Source organism: Lissotriton helveticus, chromosome 11 (assembly GCF_964261635.1).
Source record: "Lissotriton helveticus chromosome 11, aLisHel1.1, whole genome shotgun sequence".
NCBI lineage: Eukaryota > Metazoa > Chordata > Amphibia > Caudata > Salamandridae > Lissotriton > Lissotriton helveticus.
In genome coordinates this window covers 538,397,862-538,418,280 of record NC_136072.1, presented here as the reverse complement: position 1 = coordinate 538,418,280, position 20,419 = coordinate 538,397,862, and the positions used below count along the sequence as shown (strand labels likewise).

Below are 20,419 nucleotides of genomic sequence, written 5' to 3'. Positions count from 1 at the left end.
ATATGTCAATAATATTTTTTTAAGTTATTTTTGTTTTTTTAGTACCATAGCGGGTTGTGGGTTTATAGGGGAATAGGGTGGGAAGTAATTTCATTATACTAAATTAATTATTATTTTTTAGGAATTATAAATTAATTATAATCATTTTTTTCGTTTAAGGTCTGTAGCGGGTTGTGGGTTGATAGGGGAATAGGGTGGGAAGTAATTTAATTGTAATTAAGTAATAATTTATTTTAAATAATTGGTATTGATAATTATATTATTGTTAGTTAATTAATAATTGGAAATTAATTTTTATTAACCCTTTGGGTGCGTTGGACGGCCCTTGGCCATCAGATGTCACCGTGGGCATTTGGGGAGGATGGCTGGGGGCCATCCAAACCACGCCCACCTTTTATTTAGCCTGCATCACGGCAGAATTTCCGCCGCGGTTAAAGGGTTAATTGGCAATTAATTTGTATTAATTGATTAATTGATAATTGTGTCAAGTGTATTTTTTTATTATTGGAGTGTGTTGGGCGTTTATAGGGGAATAGTGTTGGAAGTAATTGAAATGTAATTAAGTAATTATTACATTTATTTTTGGGTATTGATAATTAATTTATTGGACATTAATTATTAATTGGTAATTATTTTAAAATATATATTTTGGGATATGAAAAGTAATTGATTGTTGTTTTATCATTAATTTGTAATTAAATATTATTAAATATTATTTATTGATACATTTAATTAATATATTAATAAGTAATTGTTAATTGGTAATTACAATCATTTAATTGTTCAATATTTGTTACTTGGTAATTCATATTTATTAAATATTATTTATTGGTGTTTATTATTAATTTATTTTTAACTAATTATTAATTGGTAATTATGTTTTAACAACTATTTATTGATATGTGTAAATAGTTTAGAGTTATTTATTAATTAATTCATTGATTATTTTTTAAATGTATTTTATTTATTTATAAGTATGTTATTTTTAAATTCTACGCTATCCAACACTTTCCCTACTGTTGCACCTTCTGGAGTTGGAATAGTAATTTTTACCTCTACGCTATCCAACACTTTCCCTATTGTTGCACTCACTGGAGTGGGAATAGTAATTTTTACCCCTGCGCTATCCAACGCTTTCTCTACTGCTGCACTCTCTGGAGTGGGAATAGTCATTTTTACCCCTTTGCTATCCAACGCTTTCAATACTGTTGCACTCTCTGAAGTGGGAAAAGTAATTTTATGCCCTATGCTATCCAACATTTTCCTCAATGTTTTTTTTTGGGAGTTGGAATAGTAGTTTTATTCCCTCTGCTATTTAATATTTTTTGTATTATTTTAGTTAATGTAGTATATAATTAATTTTAAAAATATTAAAAGAAAATGTCATTTTTAGGTCTCGGACCGTCGCACTGCGTAGCAGTGGGCGGAGCCTGAGATTTAATGATTCTTAGAGGGGGCTTAGAACCCGCCCCTCTTCCCCATTGGCTAGCCTTGTAAATACTGGCCAGCCATTGGAGGAGAGGGGCGTCACTCCCCTTAAGCCCTGTCTTTTTCGGATTCGGGGGCGTGTTTTTTAGGTTTTTTCTATCTGTGACATCATCCGTTACTCAAACCTAAAAACACGCTCCCAAATGCGAAAATGACCGTGCTTTCTCCGAGGCATTTCTGCTTTGCCTCGGAGAAACATGGAGGTGGTTTCCGGAGCTGCTCGGCTCCTCTGGCGTCCCCCCCTTCCCTTGGCCCGCAGCCCTCCTCCGTCCCGCTCTCGCCCCCCCTTCCCTCTGCCCGCAGCTCTCCTTCGTCTCGCCTCGCCCCCCTCCTGTTTATCAGAAAACAGTAACTCGCTTCTACTGAAATGTATACTTTTTATGCATTCGAAGCGTAAATACAGGTTTTAAAAACATTGATTGTTACGGGGTGCGAGTAGAAACTTCTTTACAAAAAAAAAGGAAAACATAACTAGCCCACAACCAAGTAGGTGAGCATAGCCACAATGTCAAAGAGTCACCAAGTTCTGCGTTCCTCTTTTAGATCCGGGTTTGACTATCCCGGAACATTGGAATACTTTCTGTGTTTCCCCAATGACGCATTAAATAAATAAATAAATAAATAAACTTCCACCTTTTTGCCTTCACCCCTTCCTCCCTCCGCTCGCGGCGCCGCCAAATGTCCGTCCGGTGGCACCCATGCCCCCTTTCACCTCCACTTCCACCGCCCATGCCACCCCAACGACTCTGTCGCCTTAAATGGCAGGATCTTACCTCCCCTCTAGACCTCGCCACGCTCCCACCAGTGCCTCACCCGAGGGCACTTGTATGTGCGGCCCCTTGCCCCCAACGCCCTCGGCCATCCCCGCCTACTCCACTGTAATCACCTTTTCCGACAGCGCCCGACCCCCCCGCATTGTCCTCCCAGCGCCCGCAGCACTAAACCCCATACCAACCGGCCCTAGGAGGATGAAGACCCCTGCATCCCGCCCTTCTAACCACGCACCAGTCCCCTCCTCAACCACTGAGCCTGTGCAAAGTAGCCTTCGCCCGCGTCGGCAGCTCCACGCTTAGACCCCCCCCCGCACACACACACCCGCTCCTGCCCTTATTTAAATTCTGCTAGGCACCCTGATCCGTCTCGCCCGACGTCCTATTCTAAGACCTCATTAAGCATCCTCCTATTCTAGCTCTGCCTGGCCCCGTCCCTGCTGAGACACCAGACGCCCCATTCCCACAGTCATCCGTCATTTCCTTGTATCAAGAACAACGTACTACAGGCTTAGGTCACAGCAAACACCTACGATACATACGAGAACAATCTTATTCCCTCGTTGTAGAGGAGACACATGTATTATGCTAAACTAAACTTACATTATGTGGCATGGACGACCTGCATTATAGGACAATAGGGGAACTTTAGGTCATAATGCTGTTGCTTTATGCAATTTTAACACAATTAATACTGCCTGGGCAATATTTGATCTCTCGACTACAACTCAAGGCCTGAAGACAGTAAAAGCAACTGAAATGATACCATGTAACCTCCGTAGATGCCCGGCGCCTCGGCCTGCAGCCCCCCGCCACCCGCTGCCGGCCCTTCTCCATGCTCACTCTTCCCTTTACCCCGCATACCCCCGCCAACCGACCCCCCTCATCTGCCGCTCCCTGCTATGCCTGGTAGGCCATCCTCCGCCCCCCCTCCCTACCCCTCCAATTCGCCAGCCCGTACCCTTGGCGGCCCTCCCTGTTCTCATCTTACACATTCTCTTCCTCTGCTGCCCCCTTATCCCCTTCACTAACCCATTACGCTGTGTCTTCTTTGACAGCTTATGTTGGGACTCCTCCTCCCATTCCCTTTGGCGCCCTTTCCTTCCCCCCACCCCTTTGTCCTTTTTTCACCCTGCCACCCCCCCGAGCCAGAACCCGAGTACCATTTCACCGGGACAGCGCCCATCGACATTCCATGCCTCCATGCCTCCACGCATCCACAGCCCAATTCCTGTCCTACATTCTCGGCAAAGTGAAACTCTCTCTCCTGCGCTCGGCTGGGAGCCCTTTCATGGCCAGCAAGCTCTGCACTCCAAACTCTATGCCCAATTCCTGCACCATGCCCCAAGTGCCCATCCACCCACTAGTGCCATCCACACGATACGCTGTTACCATGCATGCAACACCTCCTCTCCCTCCCGTTCCCCCAGCACAGACCTCCGCCCAAACCACCCCCCTTCTCCCCCCGAGCCCTCCCTCTGAAAACAGAGCCCCCAACAATGCGAAAGTCGCCCCCGCTGACCGACGCGCACTTCTCCACGAATCTCCAGTGAGCCTGAATCCCTCCGTGTCCAGCATGCCGCCCAACCTGAATGTAAGCTCCCCACCTGGTCCGCACCCCCCTCCACCTCCTTATTGTCCATGAGCCCCCCCCCCGCGCAACCGCAACACAGCCCCCCCCCCCGTGGCAGACCATACTCCTACTCTTTGTTCCCCTGACCTCGAAACCTCTGTACCGGTAATCATATTCTTCCCATTGTTGTTGAGGGCAACAGAATAACTCCCCCCACTGTCCTGCCAAGCCACCCTTGTGCTCCCGTCCCAACTACGCATCCACAACCCGAGTGCCCGTTTAACCCAGACTTCGCCTCTCCCCTCCCTGTGGCCCCATCTCCTATGCTGCCATTAATGCTGCCTGACCACATGGCAACCCTGCCCCATTACGACGCGCGCCAGTGTCCTACAAGACGCCGCCTCGTCCTTCCTTGTATCTGATCTCTTTGTCACACTTACTTGTAAATTCCATGATGTCCTTGCCTACGTGCGACAAGAGATCTCTTGCCCATCAGACAGCACCCATGCCCGACCACCCCCCCTGTCATTAAAGCCAGCAAACCAAGGACCCCAGCAGCCCCCCCATCCTCCCACGCCCCCCCTGCAACGTCAATGGTCGGCTGATATTGCGGGCAGTTACCAACAACTTTCCTTTCCCCTTCAGCCATATCCTTTAGCTATCCCATCAACTCTTAACCTTTACTCGCATTGCCCCTCTATGCGCGTCCCTTCCCTCTCCTTGTTCCTCTGACCCATTGCCGAGCAGGACCCAAGCTGATCTCCAGATGGCGAACCCCCCTCCCCTTGCGCCTCACTCTCTGCACTACCAGCCCCTATCACCCCCCCCTGCCCCGTGCCCTTCACCCGCCTGTTCTCCCCTATATCCACTGCTAGCCAGCTTGCCAAAAGCAAGGGATGTGATGACAATCCTTTCACCAAAATCAGATGTATTCTTTTGATGCTGCCTGAAAGGCATCAGCCATGGGGTCCTCTGAGGTTCCTTTCTTAGAGGCCACCCTAACTAGATGTATTTCATCCTTGCGCTAGAAGTAATAGGTTGCAAATGGTGGCTGAACAATGTGCAAAGGAAAAAATGCTTTATTCTTCCAGAATTAACCCTATCCTTAATTGCTAGCACCACCATCGCACCCACACTACCGCACTTTGAAAGCTTATGCTTACAGTCTGCAAAAACATTTTTACTGACTCCTGTCTTTTATTGGAACTCGTCTCCTTTCCTTACAAATTGAACATACATCATTTTAAAATATGAGCAACAGTTCAGTCTTTAATATCTTCAAGATACCAAGACAAATAGTTTGTGCTCTTAGATCTCTTTCCAGCTTCACATTCCTTCCCCGCCTACACCCGCATTACATCACCCACTATTGGTTTGAAGCAATTTTGATGATTTCTTTACCATCCTTCTATCCATGAGCTGTCGCATCTACCCACTTTACATAGTTGCCCTTCCCTCTTGAGGCATCGTCCAGTTTGACTGAACTTTATTTCTTATTATTTTATTTCTCATCAAGACAAACCATCCCTTCGTAGTGAAATGGTTCAGCAACATAAATGGTCACCACCTTTTATTGACCACCGTTCTCCTCAGCACCTTGTTACCCTGGTCCAAGTGCTCCTTCACCAAAACGATGGTGTTTGCCATGCGTGGAATGTCCAAAAAGGGTGTGAGTGATAGCTGTTTCTCATAGACCATACTGGATGCTGAGTATGATTGACTACCTTCTAGACAGAAAATTAGAAACAATAACCCTAGTAATTAAAAGGTACTAGGCCATCTCTTCTTGCTCTGTCCAGGGCAGAGGACCAATACCAACGTCAGTTGGACAGGTAACTTCTGGGACTCTGATACTTTTCTTATGTCACCAACATCTCTATTTTTCTGTGTTTAGTTACACAGAAATTAACCTTTGCACTGGACAATTTGTGGGGAATTTTCAAATGTTAACGCCTGTCTCACCTTAAAAAAGTTACTAGTAGGATAGGTGTCGACATTGTGACATTCACTTTTGTTTAATTGATCGCTGCATATGCAAATTTTTGTACTTTGGGAAGAGGGGAGTACGTGGAGTATTCACCCTCTAACCCCATGATTTTAGAAACGTTTGTAATGTGAACCCATGGGTACCCCTAGAGTTCTTTATATTGGAGAGACCACGCTTTAATGCCGAACCATTTGTTGTCGTAACACTTAGTTTAAAGATGATCCTGGGGTCCTCTGCACAAGAGTATAGAGTTTATTCAACACCGTGGCCCATTAATAGGACTGTCCCCACAATTATAGTCTTTATTACGAAATGCACGATTCCTTTTAACAAGTTACTCCTAACTTGTCACTGCTTGTTAATATTTCATCCTATGTGTGTCAATTTAAAGATCCTTAGTCTAAGGGCCATAGGAAAAGCCACTGCCTCCCCTTTTATTGTATCACCTCCCACTTATTTCTACTTCCCTCATTATACTCTACTTTATAGCCTTTCAGTTAGGACCACCCTTCCAGCACACAGTTAATTACTTCAATTCTTGCTTCATTCTAATGCATCTGCCAGTACCTCTTCACCTGCCGCTAATCTGAACTCCCCTCTATAGCTGCACCCCGCAGTTAGTCTCCAACTCCGCCTCAACTTTATGCTCAATAAAGTGCCTACCATGCAAGTGCATTTTCAAGGGAGCTGTGAGTTTGGAACCATACTTCAGAGAGTTCTAAACGAGAAGATAATATTGATATAACTTTCAAGTAGCATTCAAGTATGCCATTATCCCATGCGCATATCACTCTTTTTGATACCTAGGTATGCACATTTACCATACTTACAAGGATCTGTTAGAGGGAAACCTGGGCCCAACGATGAGTGCCTTGACATCCCAAGTGGCTTTCTGGACTGTTCTCCCATTAGCTGTCTCAGGGCAGGTAGCGATGTCTAAGATGGTGGTGCTACCTTGCCTCCTCTACCACTCTGTAAATCTGCCAGTGCTCTCGCCAGAGGCAATGTTTCACCAAATGTACTCCCTACCTAATATGAGGGGACGTGCACCGTAGAATTAGTCTAGCAAAGTTGAGACTCCCTCCCACAAAGGGAGGTCTGGGTGCCCCAAACTTCTCCGGATACTACTTTGTGGCTGAACTGCAATGGGCAACATATTTGTTGGAATGGCATCATTTAGCTGATCAGAGGGGCGTTTTTAAGAGAGTTGAACTCCATGGCATACCTTTTCCAGGCAGTACTTTCCTGCACTCCTGAGGGCTGGTTCTCCTGTGCTGTCTCCGGTACACCCACCAGATGCCTCTGTATGCACCAGCGCTCCCCCTTAGGGGAATGCAACAGTGTTAACAAGATGGGATTAGGTAGGGATGACTAGGTCCAAACTAATGTGGCATAGTGAGCAAAAGAACAGTGGGTTAAACCTAGATCTCTTGACTGGCTGTGCTTGCTCCCCTGCCCCCTGGCTGTGCTTGCTCTCCTGCCCCCTGGCTGTGTTTGCTCTCCTGCCCCCTGGCTGTGCTTTCTCCCCTGCCCCCTGGCTGTTCTTGCTCTCCTGCCCCCTGGCTGTGCATGCTCTCCTTCCCCCTGGCTGTGCTTGCTCTCCTGCCCCCTGGTTGTGCTTGCTCTCCTGCACCCTGGCTGTGCTTGCTCTCCTGCCCCCTCGTTTGTTGTGCTTGCTCTCCTGCCCCCTTGTTGTTTGTGCTTGCTCTCCTGCCCCTGCCACCTCGTTGCTTGTGCTTGCTCTCCAGCCCCTGCCCCCTCGTTGCTTGTGCTTGCTCTCCTGCCCCTGATGCCTCGTTGCTTGTGCTTGCTCTCCTGCCCCTGCCCCCTCGTTCGTTGGGCTTGCTCTCCTGCCCCTACCCCCTGTGTGTGGGTGCTAATGCAATAGGTCTCACATATGCAAACGATTAAGCTATTGGCAATGTAAATGACAATGCCATTTATTTATGATTTAAAAAAAAAAAATGTCATGAGCAATGCCAATAGCTCTACCTTTAATAATGCCGAGACCATTGCATTGTAAATGCTTGTTTTAATTTGTTATACATAATTATTTAATTTTAATTTATGTTATGGTTTTATGTGTATAAATGTATTTGTAATTTATAATATGTTTAAATAATGTATAAGTTATTCAAATAATTATCAAAACTGATTATTAAGTATATATATTATATATTATGTCTTTTTTAATTAATGATTTATTAAATTATATATATTACTTATTAATGTTAAACATTATAATTTTTTCAACTGTTTCTTTTATTTATAAGTGTTATTTAGTTTATTTTACTTTTTTTCTTAACTAAAAAACTGATATTTTTAATAACGATATTTCTGATATCGATATTTTTTTCTGATATTTTTGTACTTACCATGTTGTAGATAGAATATCGATATTCTTGATATCGATATTCTTGCTCCGATATTTTTGTAGGTCGATTTTTTGACCTTCCATATTTTGTCAGTGATTCCCTTGTCCTACCTCCATCTACTCCCTTAGAACTCATCCCGTGTTCTTGGCTCCTACTCCTCGAGCAAGACTATCCACTTTGGCAGTTGTCGGCTCTTGCTTCCTTGATTAGAGCCTCATCTAGACAGACCTTGGCACCACACCCCCAGCCACGCATTCCTTCCCTACCTTGGTCATGCAAGCCTGGGAGGCGTCTTTCTGCAGCAGTGCAAGGGCGGTGTCCGTGTGCCCTTCTCGTGCGGCGATGTGCAGAGGAGTGTGTCCTGCTGTGGTAGCCAGGTTAGGGTTGGCGTTGTGTTCCAACAGAAGGTTCACCATGCCAGCATGACCAATTCGTGTAGCACAGTGCAAGGGCGTCTGGTCATCCTGAGAAGGAAAAAACAAACATTGCAAGAATAAGAAAGGAGCCCATGAGGATCAAGCACTCAAGAATAAAGTCTTGATGTGAGTAGTCTTGGCCCTTTTTAATACACATATCACTATTACCTTTTGCACATATAAAAAAACAAGAAACCCGCTCCACTGTAATCAGGTGTCGTAGCACACCCTGTGGGCATTCGGCCTATGGGGTGGGACCCCGATGATGAAGCATGTCACCAACCAGGTTGGTGAGTGAGGGGTCTTCTTAAAAGGACTACTACTGTCCGGTTAAGGGTTGGGGTAATTATTGCTAACCTGAGCCTTAAGCTCCAGATACAGAAGAAAATTCCTTCTTTGTATTTTTTGCTTCCAGGGGGTACTCCTCCATTGTTGTCTAAATCTATCCCTGGGGACCAGGAGTTCCCACCACACATAGTCTGTGTAATCTCCCTTACTCTCTCCTTTGATTTATACATACTTGCACCTTACCCCAGATATAACAGCGCAGTATGTATGACAACTCTGCATATGCCCTGAAGAGGTCCATTGTACTGGACGAACCACGTCTGGTCTACTCTATATGTTGCATGTGACGTTCAAATCAATTGTGATTAATAATAAAAACGAAGATTTGGAGAATACAACTCTGGACACAGACCTTGTACTTTCTTTAATTGGTTATGCGGTGGTGCACCGATTGCTCCTTTATGTTTAACAATAAAAATAAACATGTTGACTTATATATCTCCTTTATGCTGTTCACTCTTTTAAAAAAACGATCAGAAGAAGAAAAAGCCAGTTCCTGTTAGACTTCTTTAAACCAGAGCTGTAATTATGCTCCATGTCTTGTCTTTCATCATTGTCTGCTGGCTCTGGCAGCAGGCATTCTGATGTCAAAACTCAACTGTAATAACTTATAGCTATGCCATTTCTTTATTACAGGCGCATAGAGACTTCATAATTCATCTGTAATAAGGAAATTATAGGCAGAGTTTTATACACAAATTGCAGGCTCCCATATATTATGGGACAATATCATATACCTCTGCAGATTCAATGGTGGATAAGGAATTGTTGTATAGGTTGTGGATGAGAGAATGACCTTGGATTGAACAATCGCCCATGAGCTGTCCGGTTACGTGTCCAGTTACACAGTAGAGTTTGAGTTGCAGAAGGGAATGCCTGTGTACTATTCGTATAACTATGTGGTCCACTGTGCCTCATAGCCATTATCAAGCTGAAAAAACAACCATTAAAAATATATGAGCAAGCACAGAAAAGTTGGCTTTGGAATGTATCCCCCAAAACATGAAGTACGTCATTTAAGAAACGAACAACAAACTGTTTTTCCTGCTGTTAGCTGCAGCAATTGTTTCCTATTGTGTGCCTTTGTGGTTTTCATTCAAAATCTCTCAATCTCACACTGAACTTCTGCTGATCTGCGTGCTTCTGCCTGTGCTTGCACGCTCATCTTCGCCTCCCGCCTCGGAGCGGCTCGGAACAACCATCCTCGATCAACAAACTACACTGCTTGCCATGGCTGCCATCCACCCATCGTTCAAGTACTGAAACCGTAGGTGCCAAGTTTTGGGCTTGCATATGTGACATTTTCATGTTAGTGCTCTGCAAATGAGTGACATTCCCTGCCTTATGTGTGGCACTTTATTGCGAACTCCTTTATTGACCTCCAACCCACAATATGGTCCACTGCCTGGTAGCCTACTGAATTGGGCCCGGCACCTGTCCTAAACCGAAGGTAAAGTCCTTGGCTTCTTGTTTGATTCCACCTTGTCCTTTGATAGCCACATTTCTGCTCTCGCCGGTACCTGTTTGGCATTTTAAAGATGCTCTGCAAGATCTTGGGGCTCCTTCCTTAATCTGCAAGGAAGACCGTAGTCCAGGCTCATTTGGTGTCTAGACTGTACTACTGTAATGTGCTCTAACTTGGGCCATCCAAGGGCAGGCTGAGTATGCTCCAAAGGGTGCAAAACACTGCCACTCGGGTCCATCTGAACATCCATAGATACTCTGCCACTGGCTCAGTTCTTTTAAAGCTCCATTGGCTTCCTATTAAGGAAAAAGTATCTTTCAAAAAACACTGTTTCTGCCATAAAATCCTGAATCAGAGAGGTAACCATTACCTATTCACTTTGATTAAACCCTTTCACCCTAACAGGGGTCTTAGATTCTCAGGGACTGCATTGACTGTGATCCCGAAAATAAACAGAGCATGGATGGAAGGTTGCTCCTTTAGCTTCCTGGCTGCTAAGCTGTGGAATTCACTCCCTCTCAATCTTAGAATGGAGCCTTCTGAAGTCATGTTTCGGAAAAAACTCAAGACCTGGTTTTCCAGACTAATTTAATTCACTAGATAGTATAGGGTAGGTTTCTTGAGGCCTTTTTCGTTATAATCTAGTGTGGGGACACTCCGAATGGAGTAACCAGACGCTTTACAAAACTCATAACATAACATACCAGTCACCATAATCCATACCACAGGACATGGTAATACACGAAACAAAGGAACAGGAAACAACATGCCCAGATGATACGGAGTGAGGAGTTAGCATGCACATGCTATTGATCTGTGTAGCATGTAAACTTTGCAGGCAATTGGGAAGCTGGTGAAAGAGGTACATGCTTTGTCAAATTGCTGTGATCCTGACCAAAGTGGGTTTACCTGAGACTCAGCTTTTTCATTTTCTATGACTCGCTTGTACATACTCTATTCCAGAGATGAGAATTTTTGTTTGAAAAAACATTTCCTAAAAGGAGCTTCTTTGTGTTCTCAACAGTGGTCCCAGCAGTAACTCAGATTTGTTATACTGGGCATGGCACAGACAATATAGAATCCATATACCTGGCCTAATAGCTTAATACTGCACCACAATAATGAACAGAGCTAGACTGAAGTATCCAACAATCACAACTACAGTACATGCTGGTCTCCATGGCAGCCTCTCACTTCACAACCCCGGCTCTGCCGAGCAACCCGGCATCTCTTTGAGATGATAGCTTGCAATGGCTATAAATTAAACTGCTGTGTTAGCACACCTCAAGCAGTGTCTAATATGGATGACTAATGTATTTCAGTGTGGTGATCCGGAGCCAGGCACTTAAATATGTTAGTTTAACACACGTTGCGTAATACTTGACAGGACTGTGTAATGACTTTACCAACTTTCCCTTGGGGTCCTAACTCCTAACTGCAGCAGGAGGCTCCTTGAGTAGGGAAGCCCCGGGGCTGGAACACCTTTATCTCCAGGGTAGCTGGAAGGTTGGTGAGTGCCACAGAGATGGCAGTTTTTTTTGGATTGACCTTGGCGATGGTGGGGCTTAAGGGCTAGGGTATGCGCTGGTGCTGGTTTCCTAGAGTGATAGAGCGGTGAGGTGGGGCGCGGGATGTGCTCCAGTTCACTGCTACTTTTTTTCTGTTCACCAGAAAGCACAAAGGTGGAGCATAGTCTTTACATTCAACTAACTATTAGTCCATCTGGTTTCATCAAGCAATTTCTTCTCATCTATATTGCCAATATTGCCTCTCTGAGCGGGTGACCAAGGTAGAATTTACCACGACATTACCAAGACATTTACATAAATTAGCTTACTGGTCTTTATCAAACCCCTAGTAACTTGAATCAGCAGGCAATTTATTTCAAGTCACTTAATATAAGTCACTTAATACAGCAGAGTTCAATCATTCAATCCTTGACCAACCATAAATTAAAATGTTATTATATTTATATTATAGTTAATAACATTGCTTATTGACTGGTCTATTTTGGGGGTGTAGACACATGGGCAAAATAAAAAACTCTTTACAAAGGCATCCAGCAAAGACAACCATTACGTTAGACATAGAAAAAGATCATCCTTCCCCTTCTCCTTCTCCTGTCATTTCTATAGGAGAGCTAAGATCAACCCTAGTCACAGCAGCTCAAGACAAGGTGCATTGAACATCAACCAAATGCAGATCAAATAGTATTGTGTTTTTATCTAGGAGCCTAAATCGATATTCCTATTTTATGCCCTTGTCCGGTTATAATCAATAATATCCATACAACGGCATAATAATCATATCCATATTCAGTCGTAGCACATGCTGTCACATTAAGCAAGGCTACTTCCCCGGCCCCCTAGAAAGCACAACGAGTTCTCTAAACAATCCAAACCTCCAGCAACCTGGGAAATCCCCCTTGCTTTGTTTTGATTTCATCCTAGAACTCCTGTAAAGTACTGTAAGAACGGCCAGTTCTTTGTGACATCTTTATTGACGTCTTATGTCCAGCCTTACGTCAAACCCGGCACCTTACAGGTATAAATATACCAACGTTGCCTTAAGCAAACACACGATGGTGGTATTGGGAGCAGCTATCTACTTGCCCGAGAGCCCAGCTGATGCAAGAGACCACGGACGCTGCCCCTCCCTTTTGACGCACTGAGAGAGACGCTGTCTTTTCTCCTGCCGAGAAATCCAGCTCCGGTTTTTCCAGATACCTTCGCGGGTTACTGGGATATTGAGTCCTGAGAGAGAGATACAAGACCTCCTGCTTTCTATTACCCAGGTACGGAGCTGACTAAACCCTTAAAGAGAATTCTTGAGTCAGATTCTTGGCAAAACAAACTTAACTTAAACTGCTACTTACTTACTCCTTCCCACGTATTAGGCTTAGGTCAGGTACACAGGGGTAGGCGTATTTAGAAGCACCAGTTGGGTACGTTAGTCAATGTATATATGTATATATATTTTATCTATTTTAAAGTATCTTATGGCTAAGAAACCATATCAATGCTTTTACAGTATTATTTTATAATCCTCCTTTTACTGTATGCACTTTACTTTACTATGAGTATTTCAATTGTGGCAATTCATTTCTCTTGTATGAGGAAGAAGACTGCTCAATAAATTACACCTTTTTATTGAAAACGCCCGTCTTTCTTTTCTCTGCATTCTGATGAAACTAAGTACGCACATTTGACTGAGTGAAATAGCTGTCTATTGTTTTCACACGACTCTAGAGATACACTCTTATTCTGAGGGAGCAAAGTTGTCATGTTATATGGTTGTCAGAAGCTAATCCCTTCTTGTCTATCCAGGGAGGTTAAAACTCCTCCCGTTTATTCGAGAAAGTTTCTAGTGACCTCTGAGCTAGCTGGAAAAGAACTTAAGTCTAATATAGTCAGTAGAGACCTAGATAACCCCAGTCCTACGTCTACACTGCTGAATATATTATTCCAATGCGTAGAGCCTATTGGGAATATAGGAACTACACTACATGGTGCCCAACGTTTGGTAAGGCGATAAATCTAACGCAAGACGTTAGAGTAACTCAATCGTGCTTTTTCACACAGACCCTTTTTCCCGTAAATATTCCAAAAGACGTCTGGAGTGGGTAAAAGGTTAAAATCCGCCGGAACTTAGTAGAAAGAGATTCCTATGTATAGTTTTTGGTTTAGTCAACGTTGAAGGATACAGTGTTCCAAAATATTGTGCACCTAATCTTTGTTTCCTTGAAACTTGATCTGCAACAAAAACCTTTCTGTCAGTAAAAATGTCAGAAAGTGAAGAAGAAAGGGAGGCAGCTAGAATAGCAGCTCGACTCCTAGCGGATGACACAAGTCTCCAAGAAAATGACCCAAATGTTATACTCATTCCGGTCAACATAAGAAAAACTATAACTCTTAAACTTATAGAAAACGGACTGACACCAAGAGGTGGAATAGTCGTATTCGTAATTGAGGCCCATGAATATCGGCAGACAGCGGTATTTCATTCATGGATAAACTTTCCAGCAGCAAACGCTGTCACACACGACTTCCACTATTACAAAATAGAGGAACCTCCGGATGAGTACACCCCTTTCGAAGAGGTGGAAATCCCATTAAAATACCAAGAGCACCTGCTCTGGTTTAAAGGCGCCCTAAAACATAACAATCACATCACAAGGCTCGGTCCACTCGGTAGACCAGGAGCAACGTGACCGGTTCTAGCCAGCTACACACCACATCCATACATTGAAAAAATGTCAGTACCAGAACTTTTAGTCCAGCTAAAAGTACTAATTAAAATACATAGACAATTAGTCCAATATGTAATGCGGACTTCAACAGTCCAACCAGCTATTAACATTCCACAGCTGACACCTCATCAGGGGAACACAAACAAAATTACACCACAGAACATACAATCATGTCTGGGTAAAGTACCCGCAAAACGGGAACAAATTCCATTCTGGTTAGCACAAAAAATAACTCAAATAGAGGCAGTATTTCCGGATACTACCCCTACTGAGAAACACAGAATTCTGACTATCTGTCTTCCAATGGGGATCGCACCACATGTGGAGGACTGTGACACTTGGGGCACAGTCTTTGCTTCCATTTACACAAAAACACATGGTGTTCCCTCTATGGCTATAATACCAGATGTGCTAAGACAGATTCAAAATAAATACGGTGCAGAACCTGCTTTAACTCTGGGTATGAAATTACTGAAAGACTTCAGGCAGGTCTCGGCTATATTATTAGCCAACATTAAAGGAGAAGCAGCATCTGTGGCGATCCGCCAGAAATTGAAAGAAACAGATATAGCAGACCAACCAATTGAACTTGCCAGAATCATAGAAAAATCCTATGAAGAACTAGGTAGAGATAGTTTGGGTGGAAAACCAGTAAAACCCCAACTAACTGAAAATCCTGAAAAAATATTTATTAAAAATAATCTAAACACTCCAAAAAAGAGCTGGGATGGAAATAAATAATCCACTCCCAAAGAAAAAAGATTCCAGTCCAGAGGTAGGTCTCCTCGGCGGAGAGAAAGATCTCCGGACCAAGGACACAAGTCTCCCCAGAGGGAGCCCTCTGAGAAAAGATACAACCTTAGAAATAGGGATAATCTGAAGAAACCTGATAGATATCAAGACATTGATACACGTCCCTCTCGATCTTTTCAGACTTCCTCGCAGAAATCGGAAAGAAGAGGACGGTCAGAACACAGGGAAGAGCACGTCAAGTCCAAAGACAAGGAACCTGCTCATCAAAGTAAAAAATTACAATTTCCAAGAAAGAAGGTAGCCAGCATTAAAATAGTTAAACATGCCGAGGATACTGAGGACACAACTGAAAAACGGACAGTGGGCCCAGACTGGGGTGTTGGATACCGGGGGCAAAGTCATGTTGGTGTTGTTGGACTTGTCGGCGGCTTTTGACACCGTCCCCCATGATGGCCTTCTCGCAAGACTCTATGAGATTGGCCTTCGGGGGACGGTGCTCAGATGGTTTTTGTCCTTTCTAGCCGGCCGCCGGCAAACGGTCTGGACATCGCCTGACACCGCCGTGATGCCGCCTTTGGGAGTCGGGGTCCCTCAGGGCTCTATATTGAGCCCGACCCTCTTTAACATCTTTATGACCCCTTTGGCGGCGGTGGCGGAGTCATTTGGTGCCCGGATCGTGTCGTATGCCGACGACACCCAGCTCCTCTTCTCTTGTGAGAGAGGGGCTGACTTTGACGGGGAGAGTATCCGGAATTGCCTTGGGGCGGTGTTCACATGGTTCCAACTGAACAGCCTCAAGTGCAATTCCGATAAGTCCGAGGTACTCTTCTTCGGGTGCGATACGGAGCCTAGCTGGCAGGCCTGGTGGCCCATTGACATGTTCCCTCCGTCCTGCTCCTCCCCTATGGCTAAGAACTTGGGGGTTAAGATGGACAAGGGGCTGACGATGAAAGCCCAGATCCTCGGGGTGACCGGCACCTGCTTCGGTCTTTTAAAAATGATGCGGAGGTTTTTGCCTCTTTTGTCGGAGGAGCATAGGAGGCTGACTGTGCAGGCTCTGATAGGCTCCAGGTTGGATTATGCCAACATTCTTTACCTGGGCCTACCAGAGTACCTGTTGCAGCGGCTTCAAGTCGCGCAGAATGCGGCGGCCAGGGCCATCTTTGGTCTTAACAGACGTGCCAGCGTCTCGGGGCTATTGCTGACGCTGCACTGGCTACCTATCCGCAAACGGATTGCCTTTAAGGCTATGACTTTGGCCTACAAGGCACTCCATGCTGTGGGAGCAAAGCATCTCCAAAAGAGACTGGCCTTTTATCGTCCGGCTCGTTCTCTGAGGTCAGAAAATCTTCTTCTGGCGACGGTCCCTCGAGTTAGGAGAGCTCGCCTGGGCGGCCGCTCCTTCAGCTTGCTGGCTCCACAGATGTGGAATTCGCTTCCGCTCCCACTTCGGGGGGCTACTACTCTTCTTGATTTTAGGAGAGGTCTTAAAACCTGGTTGTTTACCCAGTAGGCCTCCCAGCAGTCCCTTTTTATTTTGTCTGTTGTGTACTTTTTTTAACTGTGTTATGTTATTCCGAATTAGTTCTCCTTACCTAAAGCGCCGGGACACTCTTTTTGAGTAACCGTTGCGCTATACAAAAGAATAAATAACATAACATAACATAACAATGCTAGACAGCGCAGCAGAAGTGACCATAGCTCGCAGGATCCTGATGAATCATCTGGAGACAGTGGACACGAATGAATACATTCAGGTGGAAACTGCAGATACCAGAGTTATCAAACCTCAAAATACACGAGATAACATTACGTATAGAGGGAGATAAGACTAGGAAAGTAAGGGGTCTATTTTGGGATAACCTTTCCAAAGGCTATTACATCCTTTTAGCTGAGAAAGACTGGCCACCAGAGTTTGTCAGGGAGTGCCCTCATGGCGAAGAAATGATTATGCCTGCCTTCTCAAATCACATTCCAATTCATAAAAAATATACACTTGCAAGAAAGTGGGCAGTAGCCCAAGCTCCTGCATTATATAAAAATCATGTAGGATGGGATGAGGACTCTCCTCCTCACAAAATCCAGATAAAATGTCAACCAACTGCACAAAGACAGTACCCAATTAAGCAAGAAGCTAAAAATCAGGTCAGGGAGATCTTAGATCAACTTGAATACCAGGGGGTGATTGAAACATGCACCTCACAAATGAACAATCCTTTGTTTCCTGTCTCCAAGCCAGACGATTCATATCGTCTAGTTTTGGACTACAGACACCTTAACTCATGTTGCAAGACATTTGCAGTACAAAACTCACACAGTGCAGCACTAATGAATAACATTGTGCGCAAAAAATACAAAACAACATTAGACATCTCTAATGGTTTCTTTTGTCAAAATATAGCACCTGAAAGCAGGTATTTGACCGCTTTCTCAATAATGGGGTCGCAGGAAATTTCTGTCGACTCCCACAGGGATTCAAGAATAGCCCAGGTTTATTTTCAGCAAGGGTAACAGAGTTACTACGAATATATGATGATGAGGCATTATCTTATGTCGATGACATCTATCTCACAGATAATGACTTGGATACTCACTTGAAAAGAGTGAACACCATAATACTTGGATTCGCAGCGGAGGGTTACAAATTCAACTTTAAAAAGTCACGAATTGCCCATCTAACAGTCCTGTTTTTAGAATATGAATTATCAAGTGAAGGCAAAAGCCTAGCAGACAATTTCTTAGAGAAGTGTGCTGTACTCCAAGCACCAAAAACGCTGAAGAACTTACAATCAATACTAGGTTTCCTGAATTTTGGAAGAACTTACATTTTAAATTATGCGGAGAGGGTTAAACCTCTCTATGAATTAATAAAACCTGATTTTAAACCAATCAATTGGACTCAAATACACACAGAAATTTTGAGATCATTGCAAACAGACATGTTAGCTAAAACAAAATTGCACACTCGAGATAACACACGCAACCTTGTAATCCGAGTCATCCTAGGAAGATGCGGATTCACGTACCTGACCTCTAATGAGGGAGAAACGGTACCAATAGCTTACAAATCACACTTGTACACACAAGCTGAAAAATCAATGAGTCTTGCGGAAAACATTGTAAATGCGGTTCAAACAGCTGTAGCAAAAGAAAAAGCCCAAGCCGAAGGCAAAAGAATAACTGTTTTAAGAGCAGAATCAGCCTTTGAGTCATTAACAAGCCCACGTAATTTAACTACCGTGGCATTAGATCCAAAATGGATAGAATGGGAAAATTTTCTTGCTACAGAAAAAGTGAAATACTATTTTGACCCGGAAATGAAAAAACTGAAAGATCTAACATATGAAAAAGAATATCCACTGCCAATTGAGATTCTGCCTCTACAACTTTACGCCTGTGTAATATATACAGACGGATCTGCTCAACCCTTAGGGGGTCATTATGATGGCAGATTTTCCGCATACTCCGGGCCGGCGGAAGCCACCGCCGGCCCGGAGTATGCGGGAAACCGCCGAGGAGGCCTGAAAGACCCACTGCCAAATCAGGATGGCTGGTGGGTCTCACAATGTGTCCGCCGCTTTTCCGCCGCGGTCGGAAGGCGACCACGGCGGAAAAGCACTAACATGGCTGGCGGTGTCTATCAGACACTGCCAGCCATATTAGGATGTAGGGAAAGTAATGCTTTTCCGCGGCGGCTTTTCCGCCGTGGAAAAGCATACGGACAATCACTTTGGGGGCCCGTTGCGGGCCCCCTGGGTGAAGGTTGCGTGGGGGGTGCACATGGGGGGTACCTATGGTACCCCCCTGCCTTTGCGTTCACGAAGCGGCAGGCACCGTGACAATGGGTTAATGACTCTGTCTTCCAGAATATATTCACTGGACAGTATTGTATCATCTGCGATATAATAGAGCAGGACTTACTAATGTTACAACATGGTCAGTCCCAATTGCGTTCTATTGTATAGCTTGGCTGGACGTTGCAAAACCTGCGTTCAGGCTACGTGCCCTGGCGTTTAATCAACACAACGTCATTATTCTCTATCTTTAACCTTATTGATACACAAATCAGTTTGGCACAAAAAGGAGCAGAGTATACAATTCTGAGCATTGAAAAACTTGAGAGATTACCATTGACAATGTCAGAAAGACCTGTCATTGAATGGATAATACACGGAATAATAACAATTCTGATAACAACTTTCCAATTTAAATTCTGTCAAGAGTATATACCAGCAGGCCAGTATGAAAGGTTGGGTAAAGGGTACATTAAGTCATCATGGAAATTACCTTACACACACACATGTTATAGTGCAAAGGAACAGAATGTATTTCTTAGTGGTAACAATTGTAAAGATCACTAAGTGGTATACTTCTTTGTCAAGGTATTAACTTGCATGGGGCCTGTGAGGGGACTTCAAATAACCTTTCATGTCACCAGCATGGCACACCTGCAACTCGAATAGAGCCATTCTTTAGACGGCTTTCTAACGGGAGCTATATTCTAATAGTGGACCACAGATGTTGTGGCATGGTGCCAGGAAAAGCTTATCTCGTGAGCGTTAGTTCCATGGTCACTTGCTGTATGCAAGTATTGTATCCAAACAGCACTCCAGACACGGAGGCGAAGATTTGGCCTTTTTTGAATATCTCTTCTATTCGAATTGATACTTTAAGCAGAATGAAGTCTGTTCTTTTACAGACAACTGTGCCCTTGACGTCATCAAAAGAAACGCATGATCTTCAAGTTGCAAGGACAACGGCAGAGATACATACACTTTTATCAACAAATTGCCCCCTGCATTTCGCAGAAATGCTAAGCCAAATCCTAAATATGTCTGATACCAGCGGTATCCCACATATATTTAAGACAATTTTTTCGGGACTGTTAACACCCTTCGAAACAGTTCTGGGCATTTTTCCTAATTTTGTCCATTCTGTCTTTGGCGGCCTACCACTTCTATTGGGACTCGTAGCAGTCATTTTATTTTTGATGCT

At 44.2% G+C, this 20,419-nt stretch overlaps 1 protein-coding gene across 3 annotated transcripts in view; it reads right to left on the bottom strand.

Moving 5' to 3' along the window:
* The window catches only part of ANK1 (ankyrin 1), a 1,318,767-nt gene that overhangs the window by 660,354 nt on the left and 637,994 nt on the right, over positions 1 to 20,419 (bottom strand). For all 3 annotated transcript variants that reach the window (XM_078666235.1, XM_078666236.1, XM_078666234.1), the window contains one exon: positions 8,460 to 8,657. In XM_078666235.1, the coding sequence (XP_078522361.1) occupies positions 8,460 to 8,657 (198 nt within the window). The remainder of the gene's footprint in view (positions 1 to 8,459; positions 8,658 to 20,419) is intronic.